This window comes from Coregonus lavaretus, assembly GCF_964263955.1.
Source record: "Coregonus lavaretus genome assembly, chromosome: 36".
Taxonomy (NCBI): Eukaryota; Metazoa; Chordata; class Actinopteri; order Salmoniformes; family Salmonidae; genus Coregonus; species Coregonus lavaretus.
This window is the reverse complement of record NC_140023.1, coordinates 13,729,008-13,746,217: the sequence shown is the minus strand read 5'-3', so window position 1 is coordinate 13,746,217 and position 17,210 is coordinate 13,729,008. Positions and strand designations below refer to the sequence as shown.

General features: G+C 39.6%; 1 protein-coding gene across 1 annotated transcript in view; it reads right to left on the bottom strand.

Annotated features, from left to right (window-relative positions):
• The window catches only part of LOC311110534 (uncharacterized protein), a gene marked incomplete at its 3' end in the record, with an annotated part of 32,361 nt that extends 19,279 nt beyond the window's left edge, over nt 1–13,082 (bottom strand). Inside the window, exons 1-8 of the mRNA XM_084153044.1 lie at nt 12,886–13,082; nt 11,858–11,944; nt 11,372–11,512; nt 11,101–11,234; nt 10,546–10,682; nt 10,356–10,449; nt 10,140–10,239; nt 9,168–9,380 (exon numbers count right to left, since the gene is read on the bottom strand). Of these exons, the coding sequence (XP_084009170.1) occupies nt 9,168–9,380; nt 10,140–10,239; nt 10,356–10,449; nt 10,546–10,682; nt 11,101–11,234; nt 11,372–11,512; nt 11,858–11,944; nt 12,886–12,901 (922 nt within the window). The 5' untranslated portion in view covers nt 12,902–13,082. The remainder of the gene's footprint in view (nt 1–9,167; nt 9,381–10,139; nt 10,240–10,355; nt 10,450–10,545; nt 10,683–11,100; nt 11,235–11,371; nt 11,513–11,857; nt 11,945–12,885) is intronic.
• Between the last annotated feature and the right edge of the window lie 4,128 nt (nt 13,083–17,210).

Here is a 17,210-nt window from a genome sequence, read left to right as displayed (position 1 = left end):
GATGAAAGCAGGTCAGATTACCAGAATATAACAGATACAGAAATTTGACAAATCATTGAAAATAGAAGTGATACAATTGAATTATTGATTTGTACAGAGAGGAAAGAGAGGAAATCAGGGAAGGAAGCCACTTCATATTGAAATGAACCCAGTCACTCTTCACACATTGTCCCTCTTCACACAGTGTCCCTCAGTCTCTCACATATGGATTTTCTTTGCTCAGTCAGATACTATGGTATTTAATCATTGTGTTATTGAAAGTGAACTTGTGGGGACTTTGTCACAAGGGTAAAAGGTCTAATTCTAAACAAACAAGCTAATAGCCCCGATTCAGCACCACATGAGCGTGGACAGCGACCATCTAGCTCACTGGAAGAATCCCTGGTTGAAGATACTATACATGGGAGAAGCCTTGAAGCCTTGAAGCCTAGAGAAGGCTTCCCTAGGAATGGTTTGCTAGTCGGGAAAGTAATTTTTTTAGGTTGAAGGGAGGATCTGAGTGCGTTTTACTCTGGTTCCACTTTCCTGGGAGGTTTTATTAACGCTCTGAGAACAAAAAATATAGGTTATTTTGAGGTTTTTGAGTACCTTCCTTAAAACTTTCACAGTGTTTCAATGACTTTTAACCTTTTACATTCGTGAGAATTGGCCTGGATAGGGCTAAATTGAAATGTTCCTTACAGAAGAAATATGAAATGCATAAGCATGGTAGCAATTGAAAGGGAACAGTTGGGAGATTATGGAACAATTATTAGACCAAAGTTGAGGACACAACAGTTCACCTGACACAAGACTTAATCCAAACATTACACTGTTGATTTTATGTGCATTTTACATTTACTGTACTTTTCTTTGCCACATTTGTTGATAAAGAAATCAGAAAATACTCTTGATACATTCAGTAACATAAGAATATTCCAGGAAAATGTGAGGTAGGTGCAACATAAGACAAAAACATTTAAAGGGTTTGAGTGTGCACAGTTCCTAAGTAATTTCAATGCACTTTTATGACTTATAATCTTCTAGAGCAAGCACACTTGTAGATGTTTTATTTGGAACTCAACCCTGCATCCCCGCCATCACACAATTACTGTTGTTGTTTACGCAACCCAAAAACATCCCATTATAAATCGCAATCTGGGTCAGGTGGGCATCATTTGAATGCTTGTTCTATTGCCAACATGACTAGCGAAGTCATAATATACGATCTCACAGTGATAGGCTTTCACAGGGAAATTCAGAGAAACAGATCGTAATTTTGGTGCGTATAGAAAGGAGTCATCAGTGCATTCAAATCAAATCAAATCAAATCAAATTTTATTGGTCACATGCGCCGAATACAACAGGTGCAGACATTACAGTGAAATGCTTACTTACAGCCCTTAACCAACAGTGCATTTATTTTTAACAAAAAAAGTAAAAATAAAACAACAACAAAAAAAGTGTTGAGAAAAAAAGAGCAGAAGTAAAATAAAATAACAGTAGGGAGGCTATATATACAGGGGGGTACCGTTGCAGAGTCAATGTGCGGGGGCACCGGCTAGTTGAGATAGTTGAAGTAATATGTACATGTGGGTAGAGTTAAAGTGACTATGCATAAATAATTAACAGAGTAGCAGCAGCGTAAAAAGGATGGGGTGGGGGGGCAGTGCAAATAGTCCGGGTAGCCATGATTAGCTGTTCAGGAATCTTATGGCTTGGGGGTAGAAGCTGTTGAGAAGTCTTTTGGACCTAGACTTGGCACTCCGGTACCGCTTGCCGTGCGGTAGCAGGGAGAACAGTCTATGACTAGGGTGGCTGGAGTCTTTGACAATTTTGAGGGCCTTCCTCTGACACCGCCTGGTATAGAGGTCCTAGATGGCAGGAAGCTTGGCCCCAGTGATTTCCTGGGCAGTACGCACTACCCTCTGTAGTGCCTTGCGGTCGGAGGCCAAGCAGTTGCCATACCAGGCGGTGATGCAACCAGTCAGGATGCTCTCGATGGTGCAGCTGTAGAATTTTTTGATGATCTGAGGACCCATGCCAAATCTTTTCAGTCTCCTGAGGGGGAATAGGCTTTGTCGTGCCCTCTTCACGACTGTCTTGGTGTGTTTGGACCATGATAGTTCGTTGGTGATGTGGACACCAAGGAACTTGAAGCTCTCAACCTGTTCCACTACAGCCCCGTCGATGAGAATGGGGGCGTGCTCAGTCCTCTTTTTTTTCCTGTAGTCCACAATCATCTCCTTTGTCTTGGTCACGTTGAGGGAGAGGTTGTTGTCCTGGCACCACACAGCCAGGTCTCTGACCTCCTCCCTATAGGCTGTCTCAGGTGTGTGTTCCACAGCGAATAGACAATAGACAAACATAGGCTCATTCTGTTCACAACAACCCAGGTTATGACGCCATGTCATCTTGTAACTGTACATTAAGCATAGTGATCATCAACGTTGACAATGTATATGACATGAGTTTTATTATATGGAAATGAAGTGCGCATCATCTTTCAAAATACATCGAGTCCTTTTAATTTACAACATTTCCCTCACTCAGGCAACAAAACATTTGCAAAAGTTGCCCAATTAGCGGGAGGGATGGCAGCAACTTCTTGTCGCACGAGGTGCTCAAGTTCAGAACGGCTGTCAGTCAAAACCCATACAGCGCTGTATTGCGCAGAGCCTGAGCTCTGACGTAATTTATAGCATGATACTGCCTAAGTGACTCTTATCAATTTATGCAAGGGGGTTTGCTGTGTTGCTCTTGCCATACCCCATTGTCTCACTGCTTTGAAGCAGTGTCTTTACATCCTGTAGGTCTGATATCTGATTGGAGGTTAACTTTACAGTAATACTATTGGTGAACAACTCAGCTTTTGAATCCAAACAACTCAGATGTTATAAAGAGGTCTCATATTGATTGTCTCTGATACACTCTCTCTCTTTCTCTCTCTCCTTCCCAGGGACTGTTGGAGGCATGGCCTTTCTCTCTGATCATGCTTAGATACTTAATGTTTTCTTAATGTCAATATTGCCTTGTAACTTAAGCTTTATACTCTGAACAGTGTATTCGGAAAGTATTCAGACCCCTTGACTTTTTCCACATTTTGTTACGTTACAGCCTTACTGTAAAATTGATTAAATTGTATTTTTCCCTCATCAATAAAAAACAGAAATATCACATTTACATAAGTATTCAGACCCTTTACTTAGTACTTTGTTGACGCACCTTTGGCAGCAATTACAGCCGCGAGTCTTCTTGGGTATGATGCTACAAGCTTGGCACACCTTTATTTGGGAGTTTCTCCCATTCTTCTCTGCAAATCCACTCAAGCTCTGTCAGGTTGGCTGGGGAGCGTTGCTGCACAGCTATTTTCAGGTCTCTCCAGAGATGTTAGATCGGGTTCAAGTCCGGGCTCTGGCTGGCCCAAAGCAAACTCCTGCATTGTCTTGGCTGTGTGCTTAGGGTCATTGCCCTGTTGGAAGGTGAACCTTTGCCCCAGTTTTAGGTCCTGAGCTCTCCGGAGCAGGTTTTCATCAAGGATCTCTCTGTACTTTGCTCCATTCATCTTTCCCTCAATCCTGACTAGTCTCCCAGTCCCTGCTGCTGAAAAACATCCCCACAGCATGATGCTGCCACCACCATGCTTCACCGTAGGGATGGTGCCAGGTTTCCTCCAGATGTGACGCTTGGGATTCAGGGCAAAGAGTTCAATCTTGGTTACTTCAGACCAGAGAATCTTGTTTCTCATGTTCTGATAGTCCTTTAGGTGCGTTTTGGCAAACTCCAAGCGGGCTTTCCTCTGACTTTTACTGAGGAGTGGCTTCCGTCTGGCCACTCTACCATAAAGGCCTGATTGGTAGAGTGCTGCAGAGATGGTTGTCCTTCTGGAAGGTTCTTCTGTCTCCACAGAGGAACTCTGGAGCTCTGTCAGAGTGACCATAAGGTTCTTGGTCACCTCCCTGACCAAGGCCCTTCTCCCCCAATTGCTCAGTTTGGCCATTCTTGATGGAGGCCACTGTGTTCTTGGGGACCTTTAATCCTACAGAATTTTTTGGTACCCTTCCCCAGATCTGTTTCTCGACACAATCCTGTCTCGGCGCTCTACGGACAATTCCTTCGACCTCATGGCTTGGTTTTTGCTCTGACATGCACTGTCAACTGTGGGACCTTATATAGACAAGCGTGTGCCTATCCAAATCATGTCCAATCAATAGAATTGACCACAGGTGGACTCCAATCAAGTTGTAGAAACATCTCAAGGATATATCAATGTAAACAGGATGCACCTGAGCTCAATTTCGAGTCTCATAGCAAAGAGACTGAATACTTATGTAAATAAGGTATTTCTGTTTTTTATTTTGTATAAATGTGCAAACATTTCTAAAAACCTGTTTTCGCTTTGTCATTATGGGGTATTGTGTGTAGATTTAATTATAAGGCATTTTAGAATAAGGCTCTAACGTAAAAAAATGAAAAGGGGAAGGGGTCTGAATACTTTCCGAATGCACTGTATGTGAATCCATTCATTTTACAATGTCATTAAATATCTGCCTTTGATATAGACAATTCTCAGATCTTTCTGTTACTGTAACTCAACTATAGTCTTTTGCATATACATGTACAGTTGAAGTCGGAAGCTTACATATACTTAGATTGGAGTCATTAAAATTTGTTTTTCAACCACTCCACACATTTCTTGTTAACAAACTATAGTTTTGGCAAGTCGGTTAGGACATCTACTTTGTGCATGACACAAGTACTTTTTCCAACAATTGTTTACAGACAGATTATTTCACTTATAATTCATGCACAGTAAATTTTGAAGTGTTAAAGTAACACTTAAAGAGTTAAATTTAACACTATTTCTGAGTGTATATGGTCCCACCCTGAAATAGTGTTAATTTGACTCTTTTCATAGTGTTAACATTTTAGAGTTAAATTAACTCTAAATAGAGTAAAAATTTAACACTCGCTTACACTGAATAGTGTTATTTTAATTTTACACTAAAGGTAAAATAACACTGGAGAGTGTAAATATTACCCTTGGAAGAGTTAATCATTTACTCTTCTAAAATAACAAATCAACTCTGATTGAGTTTGATTCCAGTCCAGTTTAACACTGCATGGAGTTGACACTCAAGGTTAAAATAACTCTGATAAGTGTTGATGTTACACACTATTGTGTTGATAATTGACTATCTTGCAGTGAAAAACAAGCTCAAATAGAGTCAAATTCTAACACCGTATAGTGTCACGGAAATAAATCTCAGCAGTATTCATTTTACACTTTTTTAGTGTCAAATTACACCAAATACTCCATTAAGTGAGTAAAAATCACAACTTACCACAAAATAATGCATTTCAAATTTTTATTAACAGCTCAACTATGTCAGGCTAAAATATATTAAGAATACAAATCCCTTTTTAAAACATTGACCTTAGGTTTCCATAAAATGGCAATAGGGAACAACATACAAGGAGGAATCTGTCGTTCCATACTTCATTTGAACATCAAAAGGTTTAAAGTAACACAGTTCAGTAATGTTGATCACCTTTTGAACCCTGTCTGGATGCATCCTGACCTTAAAGGCATAGTAATGGTAATCAAAACACACTGTTTCCATCAGTTTTCCACAGAGCAATACACAGTCATCTTTCACAGCAATAATTTTGATTTTACAAAATACAGGCATCTCAAATGCTACCTCAGTACAGATAATGAAGTCACGGCGGTACTCTGTACCATGATGTTTGATCCACTTGGCAGAAAACACACTGGTAGACAATACAGACCCACATTTTAAAGCAATCTCGGGACCTTCTTTGAGCTCACTAAGTGTTACCATCTTCCCCGAACCTAAAGTTAATCTTTCCTTGCTAAAGGACTCTCGATACATTGCCATACAACTTTGGTGCTTTTTGGCTAATGTTTTTGTTACATTTTTAAAGCTTTTTAATTGCTTCTTAAAAAAATTATGTTTAGCTTCATAACGCATGCACCACATGTGCAGAACTGGGCCGATGTTTTTTATATTACGAGGGTAATGAATCATGAAGTGATGCTTTGGTAAGAGATTGATTGCAGGAAACAACTGCTTGAAGAGCTGATGATGATCAATGATTAAATGTTTGAGGTAAATGGTCATGCCTTCTGTAAGGACTGGGGAAAATACAATGTTAACAATGTGTAGAAGCAAAAGTAGAAGATGCCAGTGCTGGTCATCTGACTGTATTAAATCACCAAATAGCAAAGGCATATTACGTAATAAGCACCAAGACTGTATAGCATTCAACCCCAAATCATTACTTCCATCAAACAACTTTACTCTAGGTGGACGGTTTCGCTGCTGATTGTATCCATAGTCAAAAGCATGTATTCTACCAGCCAGTTGTTCAGCATTTAGGAAGTTTTCCTTAATGTACTGCAGGACAAGTTTGACTTCAAACTGAGCAACTCCTTCTAAAATATCGTGCATTATATCTACAGAAAAATTGTTGGCTGTATTAAAATACTGTAGTGAATTCAGCAGACAAATGCGTTTGACACCATAGATATGAGGTAGTGTAGGATCTGTTTGTAAAGTTTGACAGTGCAGTTTGTGCATCTCGATAGTTCGTAGTACAACTTTTGGATCATCTTCACAGAACACAGTTTGAAAACAATCTTTCTCAAGGAGACAGAAACGACAACAATACCTTGCCCCAAATGACTCCACAAAGCCAAATAAACCATGCAACCCAAGATTATCACCAGTGACCTGAACTATGGTACCGTGAATCACATCTTTCAATCTGGGAACTTTAAGTCCCTCTGTCTCGAGTACTTTAAGATCACTGACAAGTGGCTCAAGTATCAAATTAAAACCATAACGCTTGATGTCCTGCGCATGGAAAAGAGCACCCAAATGAATATTTATCAATGATGAATTAAAGATTGGGGGAAAATTCCTTAATGTAAAGTATATAGCACCTAATTTGTGTATACCCTTTTTAGACCCCAAGGGGTTTGCTGTTTCAAAGTCGTCATAAAATAGCTGGATCTGTATGGCATCTTTTTCTATAGAGAATAAGGGACTTTTTTTAAAATAGGCGGCATCTCTCAAGTCTGCATACACACCTTCCTTGGGCATGTGCCTGGGCTTGAACATGTCTGCAAGTTCTGGGTTTTGAAAAATGGCCTTTAGTGTTTCTAAAATAGGAATATATGCAAACTTGTCAGTTACAACGACCTGATCGTATGTCCCAGTTGTTTTGTTTCTTCTGCTGTCAAATCTTGTGCCAAGCACCTTTTCAACAGGTTCTACGATTCCCCATTTCTCTTTGAAGTGTTTATTTCGTTTAGCTTCTGAATTTAAGGGTGTGAAAGGGTTTTCCAACTTTTGCAAAGATTGTTCTATTCTGTTCTTATTTTCAGTTTCCTGTGGAGATAAGCACTGCAAAGCTGCATCTGTAGCTTGACTTTGAATCTCAAAAAACACTTCTTCCATGGAGGAAACAAAACTATTTACAGTAGATTGACTTAATCCAGCTGCTTTTAGTTGTGCAACAGCAGAGGCACACATATCTAGAGTGCTCCTGTTGGACTTTTTCAACAGAGTAGATGTGGCTACCTCGTGTTCATTAACTGTCCGTGACGTTGTAGCTGTCTCCTCTACATTAGTGGTCACTGCCTCTCCAATGCTGCTTAAATAAACATCAGGGTCAACCTGTTGGTCAATATACTCAGTGTGTTTTGTGTTTAAATGTTTCCTAAAACCAGAAAACGTACCAAACGCACAGCCACATCCAGTCTGAGCACATTTAAGCCGGAGATTTTTTCCAGGCAAGTAACCGTGAACTAATCGTAAATGCCTAACAAGCATATTTGAACTCGATAACTCAGCCTGACAAACAAAACACTTCATGTTCGAGGAGAAACTTCAAGCACTAATGAAGTAACCTCGCCCTGATTTCAGCAACACGAGGGCTCTCTTTGACCTTGCCAGCATCGATGCTGTACACTGTAGTTTGGATGAAAGTGTACATGTTGTGGAGCATGGTGTTGTAGGATGTGCCAAACACAAAATGTGCCTTAAATAGTTCGTCAAAAGCAACAAGAGAAGAGGTTGACCTGCAAGGTATGGCATTCTTGTCGATAATGATGAAGAACTGGTGGATTGCATTCTTCTTAACTCCAACAGCTAGGAGATAGGGCTGAGCGCTAGTAGTGATGGCATCGAGATGCTCTTGAATGTTTGTTCCGGTCTGCGAAGACAAATGAGGGAAAACTGTAGTTAATGGCCAAGTAGTTGTAGAATATGCAGAAAGAGCCAATACACTACTCTTATTGAATATGAATATTGAATGAATACTTGTAGCCTAATATTAGGTGTTCATACCACAAATTAGAAAAAATACAAACCTTCTTGAATACCACAAGATGTTTCTCTGCTTGGGATGCGGAAACCTTTCCTGGTCTCTTCCGACCCTGAGCGGAGGGTGGAATCAGGTGTATAAGCAGTAAAACCGATGACAGATCACTGTCCCAACCTGTAACAACACAAGTTCAATGTTAACACACTTCAGTTACGTTGTTTTCTTTACAAAAGACCCCCCAGACAGACAGCAGTTCTACATCACAAGAAGTTCTCTAACTAAAACATCCACAGGGCTGAGTCAAATCTCAAAAGTTTTGTTCAATATACTGCTACAGAACGTACTCGTAAATCTTTCACAGATCCAGCTTCTTAGTATTATGTTGATATTTAAATGTTTACACATAATGTTGATATTGCAATACAACACAAAAGGTAGGCTTACAAGCATCTTACCAAAGTCAACATCCAATTCAGTGCCATCCTCAGGAGGATCAGCTGCCAGCAAGAGTTCTTCAAGCTCACTTGTGGATGGAAGCTTTCTGCATTGTTTGATGATCTTTTTCTTGAACGTGACCGGCCACCTTTCCAGAAGCTTGCTTGAGGTATCCTCTCCGAACATTAGAACAAAATCCTGTTCAACCTGGAGTGGGGTGGTGTTGGTGACAATTTCAGTTATTTGACAGCCAATCAAATTGTATTGCGTGCTAGTTTAGCTAGCTAGTATCACTACAATGTCTTACAAAACAATTCACTTGTCATAGTATTTTCAAAATAACATAATTACCAAGCTTTTGACGTCTTTAAAACGTGGAAACTCAGACAGTATGTTGCTTGACTGCTGGGGGTCGAGGATCATTTTGCGGCGATACACAAACGTCAGTTCCATTTTCTTCTTGATTGTGTCTGCATCAGCAGAATGTTTCATCAGTGAGATTGCTTTGTTGCACTCATCATCAGTCAGGGCAGTCTCTGGAACAAACTGGGATTCTCGTCTGACAGTCGGTCCTCCAGACATGTCTTCACCAGTTGATCCTTTGGCTGATTCTACACAACACGGGAAAATTTCAATCATGTCAAAAGTTTTAGTAGCCTGGCTAACTTTTAAAGGAAGTACTCCACTGTAAAATATACTTTTTGAGCTGTAAACTAAATGATATGAATGATATGTTTGATGCTAGGGAGTGTGGCAAGCTGGTTTAGCCAAGGCCAAATGGGAAGAAGGCCAAATTACAGGTGTTGGCCATCTGAGGGGCAGAGGACAGCAAAGGGGGGGGGTGGTTACATGATATATATGAATGTATATGGAGCGTGATAAAAAGGTGACCTTGAAATTGTGGCGTTAATGGCGACGCAAGGAAAAAATTTGGGTGCACCTACATTTTGTGCTGGTGCACCTAAATAAAAAAGTTAGGCGCACAAGTGCAACCAAGACAAAAAGTTAGTGTGGAGCCCTGCATCAATGCTGGTGTTAATATTGACATTATTTCTTCACAATTTATGAAATCTGCAGTTTGTGGGTTGAAAAATGTATGAAAATGCCATCTACTGGTTTAAATCACCCTAAAGTTTGCAAGGCCAGTTTGCCAGGGGTTGCCTCGACCAGTCAGTGTCGAGGCAACCCCCCCTTATGTCACAGTCCTTTGTAGGTCTCTGATGCATATTTTCTTTAAATTTGCTAAGAGGGAGGGAGCTAGCAGAATTGAAGGATGTAGTTACACATTATACTATATGTCTGAGAAATAGTGCAACAAATGCAATTATTGATCTAGCAACTGTTTTGTTCCATACATTTTCCAGTATTACCTCCGAATGATGATCGCCTGTCTTTGGCGGTGCCTCTCTGAATAGTTTTAATCCTCCAGGCCAAGTACCCAGTTCCACTCTCGCCATCATAATAATGCTCCTTGAAGGATGAAAGGATAACAAAAATGGATACTTCATTGAAAACAACATGGTCTGGTAGGATTCAAAAACTTCCAATAATATTTAACATTACAACTATTACTGTGTGCAACTCACATAGCCATTCTTAGAGAATGGGTCACTGAGGTACGGGAATAAGGTCACTATTCCTTTGGCATACATTTCTTTCACCTGTCTGGGTGGAGATGTACTGCAAAATTGAAGAAGAAAGGATTGTGCAGTCATATTCACTTAGATTCAGATTTAGATTTACAGATTGAGAACACAAGGACTATTAACAAATTACCCATTCATTTCTGTCATGTCAGCTGCCAGCATGTTCACCATTTTGCGTCTTGTTTCATCCGTCAAGGACTTGGTTCGGTTGTATTCATTTATTATACGTTCCCCACCGGTTTTGTTGGTAAGAGCTGATTCCACCAACTTAAAACAAAATGCATAACAATTCTGCATGTTATGTCCACTGCAAATAAACTGGAAATAAACTAATATGATGTCAGAGGATGTCCCGATCCAATCTCAAAGATTGCAAGTGCTACAAAAATCCAATGAAAAAGCCAATAATGGTAAGAAACTCCCTCCAGACAGCGACAATAACTTGAATGTACTCGAAGTGTGCACTGTATTATCAATAAATAAATAAAAGTATCTGATCAGGACTCAATATCAGCAGATACTTTTTTTAATCGGATAGGGCGCTTAAAAAAACTTGATCGGGACATCCCTAATCAGGACTTCAAAAATGTTTTGAAACCATGTAATTTACAATGTATATTAATGTAATTTTAATTCTCTGAGAACAGATTCAAGAACAGAATTTAAAATGTCAGAATTGTCTTACTTGCTTGGCTTCTGTATCCAGCCTCTGGCGTTTTCTGGAGGGGCTATCTGAAATAATGACTGTATCCTCAGAGTCCAAGGTATCAAGGGATGATGGTTGGGATTGCTCAGAAGAGGCCACCATGGAGACAGATTCTAACCATGATTTTTAGAAGAAAAAGAATTATATATAGTTCCCTCATAATCTAAGACACTTATTTAATAGACACCATGAACTTCATAAAACAAAGAAATAACGTATTCATTAATTAGTCTAATTAACTGAAACAAACCTGAGTCATATTTGATGGTTAGCACCCCAGTTGAGGGATCCTTTATAATATCCTCAAAAACATCATCATCCAATTCAGTCCCTGAACTGTCAACAATTTTCACACCTTCTGTTACAGCTGGGACACCAAACTTTGCAAATGCTAGAAAAAACAGGGATAAAAGCTTGTGTAAACAAAAGTAAATCATTATTTATATAATAATTTCACTGTGTACACCTACCTTACCCTATAAAATAGGTTTTAAACAAACACTATTAAGTGATTAAAATGTTTTTTTTTGTAGCATCATAACTATACCTTAAGCAATGCATCCACAATTAAAGTGTAGTTACCAAGGGCAAAACAGAAGAAATTTAGACGTACAAAAATGGACCAGTTCCAAAAACCTGAGAACTTAACATGTCCCATCATTTTAGGAATATTCCAGTATATCAATTTTAAACAGCTAAATTCAGACAGTTATTACTAACATTGTCAAATTCTTACCTGCAATCAAAAAGTCTTTCAGATTTGGCTCAGTTATTCTGACAAATTTTTGGACATCTCCAAGTTTAGCTTTAAGCAGCATGCTCCCTGCAAATAGTATCAGTACAATTTCTCACAGTTAAAAAGTTGATGGTCTTATTTTAGCAGTATTTCCTCAAATATAAGAAAAAATATTGTTTCAAGCCACCAAAGTGCTGAGAAATGATCAGCACTTTTGCAGAAATGGCCAGTTAAATTGAAGTTACTGTCAAACACATTAAAAAGGATAACGTCTGATTTTCATCCTTGTAACATTAATGTTACCGCCTTGCCCGCACAATTACTGCAATTGTTGGGTCTTGGTATATTATAGAGTGTGGTCTAGACCTACTCTGTCTGTAAAGTGTCTTGAGATAACTCTTGTTATGATTTGACAATATAAATAACATTGAATTGAATAATGTTAGCTAAACGTTACACCATAAGTGTGTGCTAAGATAGTGCTTAAGTATTTTAACAGTACTGCTGCTGCTTTGAAACCCGAAAGTCATTTTGTATAATACCCAGGAAAAAAATAAAGGCACACCGCTTAAGCAGTGTCCAAGGTTAATGTCTACCCGCCGTTAACATAATAAATCCATGCCACCCGCACATAGTTAGCCAGTCAAGCTAACGTAGCTAACTGTAGCTAGTTTAGCCAACTCCCCTTAGTCTTTGCTATGTTCCTGTAATATCTGAACGTTAACAAGAAGTACACAATCCCCCCTCCACGTTGTATTAACATAACTTACAATAAATCGGGCTGACATTGTCTAGTTTGAACGTTATGTTCGTCAGTTAATGTTAATTAACGTTAGCTTAATACTGCTGGCACATGGACTGGACAGAAGTCAGTCACAACATGTTAACGTTAGCCTTTTTAAAATTCGACATTTTAAGACCTAAAACCAACTAGAGTGCACTGTTAGCAACGATATAAAGTAATTCTTAAATGCTGCTTCTGTTAAAATGACAAATAATGTGTGTATAGTCGCTTAGGAGAAACTTACCGCAGTCATTCCACATGAAGAAAATGGCGCCGTGAAAATGTGTGGTCCGTTTGAGACGAGTCGTAGGTGGGCGGAGCTTTCCAGAGTACGTCTGACACTGCGTCTTTTAACAACGTACTTTTTCACCAACACTGGGCGGTATCTTACTCCAACTGTTGTAGTAATAACTCTGTAAGAGTCAATGTACTTTGACACTGCATATTTAACACTATGGAATTTACTGTGTGGTATCACAATTCCAGTGGGTCAGAAGTTTACATACACTAAGTTGACTGTGCCTTTAAACAGCTTGGAAAATTCCAGAAAATGATGTCATGGCTTTAGAAGCTTCTCATAGGCTAATTGACATCATTTGAGTCAATTGGAGGTGTACCTGTGGATGTATTTCAAGGCCTACCTTCAAACTCAGTGCCTCTTTGCTTGACATCATGGGAAAATCAAAAGAAATCAGCCAAGACCTCAGAAAAACTATTGTAGACCTCCACAAGTCTGGTTCATCCTTGGAAGCAATTTCCAAATGCCTGAAGGTACCACGTTCATCTGCACAAACAATAGTATGCAAGTATAAACACCATGGGACCACGCAGCCATCACACCGCTCAGGAAGGAGACACGTTCTGTCTCCTAGAGATTAACGTACTTTGGTGCGAAAAGTGCAAATCAATCCCAGAACAACAGCAAAGGACCTTGTGAAGATGCTGGAGGAAACAGGTACAAAAGTATCTGTATCCACAGTTAAACAAGTCCTATATCGACAAAACCTGAAAGGCCGCTCAGCAAGGAAGAAGCCACTGCTCCAAAACCACCATACATAAGCCAGACTACGGTTTTTAACTGCACATGGGGACAAAGATCGTACTTTTTGGAGAAATGTCCTCTGGTCTGATGAAACAAAAATAGGACTGTTTGGCCATAATGACCATCGTTATGTTTGGAGGAAAAAGAGGGGTGGCTTGCAAGCCGAAGAACACCATCCCAACCGTGAAGAACGGGGGTGGCAGCATCATGCTGTGGGGGTGCTTTGCTGCAGGAGGGACTGGTGCACTTCACAAAATAGATGGCATCATGAGGAAGGAAAATGATGTGGATATATTGAAGCAACATCTCAAGACATCAGTCAGGAAGTTAAAGCTTGGTCGCAAATGGGTCTTCCAAATGGACAATGACCCCAAGCATACCTCCAAAGTTGTGGCGAAATGGCTTAAGGACAGTAAAGTCAAGGTATTGGAGTGGCTATCACAAAGCCCTGACCTCAATCCTATAGAAAATTTGTGGGCAGAACTGAAAAAGCGTGTGCTAGCAAGGATGCCTACAAACCGGACTCAGTTACACCAGCTCTGTCAGGTGGAATTGGCCAAAATTCACCCAACTTATTGTGGGAAGCTTGTGGAAGGCTACCCAAAACGTTTGACCCAAGTTAAACAATTTAAAGGCAATACTACACTATACTTGTTTGTTTTGTAAACTGAAATTAGATTAATTCTTGCAACCAGGAAATGGCTGGTTCATGTAAACACATTTCTTTTTTTATTGTGACACAGTGTCGGTGAGTTTTGAACCTATAATCTTCTGTTTTCTAGCCATGAAATTAGTCCACTGCGCCATTAGGGTGGAGCTAGCGTGCCATGTTTTTTTTTACGTATATAAAGCTGTTAATTTTTGTCTATTCAAACAGACCCCATTTCAAAGGAAACAAGCACTCATTAAAATCAGGTGTGGCCAATTAGTGAGCACGGCTAAAACACCAGAGGTTTCTTGTACGTTCTTGAACATACTTTAAGGTGCATTTGCTCCCGTTTGGTGGGTGTGGCAAGGTATGGCTTAAAGCAATGAGTGATGTATTTAAAGGGCAGTGGGCATGCTGACAGCGTTCCACAACCCACAACCTCTCCCCTTTTTTCAACTGGTCATTCAGTAGAACACCGTTTCCATTCAATTGAATGTTCCAGAATGTAAAAACGTTCTGAATGCAGCACTGAACACACTTAACAAGATAAAGGATAGAGAGAGCTTTGTTTATGCTGAGAACGGAATGTGTATGTTTTTAAAGAACATTCTCTGTTCTCTCTTATGGTTTTTATGGAAAGTTTTCTTAATGTTCTCTGAACAATTTGAGAACATGACTTTAAATAGAACCATGAGAAAACGTTATGGTGAAGTACTGAAATTCCCACAGAAGAACATTCCCACTGGGCACACACTGGTTTAATCAACGTTGTTTCCACTTCATTTGAATGAAATTACGTTGAACCAACGTGGAATAGACAATGAATTGACGTTTGTGCCCAGTGGGTTGTTTCTTAACGTTCATGGAACAATTTGAGAACATTACTTCAAATAGAACGATGAGGAAATGTTATGCTGAAGTACTGAAATTCCCACAGAAGAACGTTGTTTCGTAGTGTTCTCTGAACTATTTCAGAACATTCCCAATGTCAAACCAGTTGAAGAACATTCCTAGAACATTACCAAAATGTTAATTAAATATAACCATGTTTGAACTTTTAGGAAACGTTCCTTAAATGTGCTGCAAATGTTTCAAAGAGAAGCAACTATCCTGCACCATTCCCAGAAAGTTGTTGGAAGGTTGTATGCAAAATAACCATAGGACAACATATAGTTCTCAGAACGTTATGTGCTAGCTAGGTTCCTTCTGCTCCCTTCTCTCTCTCCCTCCCCTCTCTCCCTCCCCTCTCTCCCCCACCTCTCTCCCCCACCTCTCTCCCCCACCTCTCTCCCCCACCCCTGTCTCCTGTTGGGACTTTGATTGCCAGTCCTGTTGTGTGTCACTGACTATGGAAGGTAATTTATGTAGCCAATCTAGCGTTCATTTGTCAACCATCACTCTTAATTTGGGCGCCTGCAGGACACACATTCGCAGGTCTCTGAGGCCTTGACATATGTTGTTTTGTTATTTTGATTGCAATTAGCGGATGTGTCTGCGTAATAAGAAATAGTGGAACAGGGCCATGGCAATATGGCCATCTAACCGAGAGACTGGTGGGTGACAGAAAGAAGAGAGGGAGAAAGAAAGACAGAGAGAGAGAGAGAGAAAGAAACAGAGAGACAGACACCCAGCTAACAATTCTAGGGAGAGAGAAAGTTTTTGTAATGTTACCCATAATGTTGCCCTAATGTTTGAGTGTCCCATTTTTCCATTAGTTAGGGGAACATTCTATCTATGTTAGCAAAAACCTTCTGAGAACCTTTTTAGCATGTTTTGGTGTTAGTTAGAAGAACATTCCCTTAATGTCAAGCAGAACTTATCTAGAACGTGGTTACAATGTTCTCAGAATATACAACATGAATGTTCTAGACGTGCTTTATGGGACGTTGCAAGGACATTAATGTGTCCAGTTTTCTGTGGGTTAGGATAATATTCCATCAACGTCACATTAAACATACACAGAACATGGCTGTCATGTTTTCAGAATATACGATATTAATGTTCTAGACACGTTTCATGGGACATTGCAAGAACATTCATGTGTATCAGTTGTCAGGATGTCGCTTGATGGTCACAAAGAGAAAACATTCTCCAAAATTGTTTTGTTTCATTACACATCACGCCATGTTGCTGTTGCCAAGCCCATCAAGGCCCTGATTGGTGAACCACTGATCCATTCACAGCTATTTTTAATTTATACAGTCATTATTATTCAACATGTCCTCAACTGGGATTTGAAATCACAACCACTTGGTTCACGGCATTCAGATTTTCCTGCTACAGCACCATGTCTGTCAGTTATCAGTTAATTAGACCATTCTCTCATCATTGATTTTATGTACTTATTTCATCAATTTAAGGGCTTTCTGTAATAGTTGTCTAATGTTGTTGGGGCATATTAACTTGTTTTAAAATACTCCTGAATCACTATGATCAGTAAAATATTTTCTTGAGTGTACTTTTTACAGAGCTGAGATTTACTTCAAAGTGCATTCACCCTACTGCTAACAACTATCAAGGAGGAGGGGTTAGGGTTTCTTGTGGACATGGCCTAACTATACTGGCCCAATAAGCGCATGCCCTAGAGATATCCCTTATTGGGACAGTGGTTAGGGTGTTCGCTGTTGGCCTGGGTTTGAGACCCGCTAGGGGAGTCACCCTACTCTCACATTCTTAGCAATATGTGTTAATGTCATTATTTGGCAACAGTTACAACACACCTGTCTGATCTAATTTAAATTAGTTTATCATTAAAAGATGGGATTCAGTAGAATTCTACACTGAACTAAAATATAAACGCAACATGCAATGATTTTACTGATTTTACAGTTCATATAAGGAAATCAGTCAATTGAAATAAATAAATGAGGCACTAATC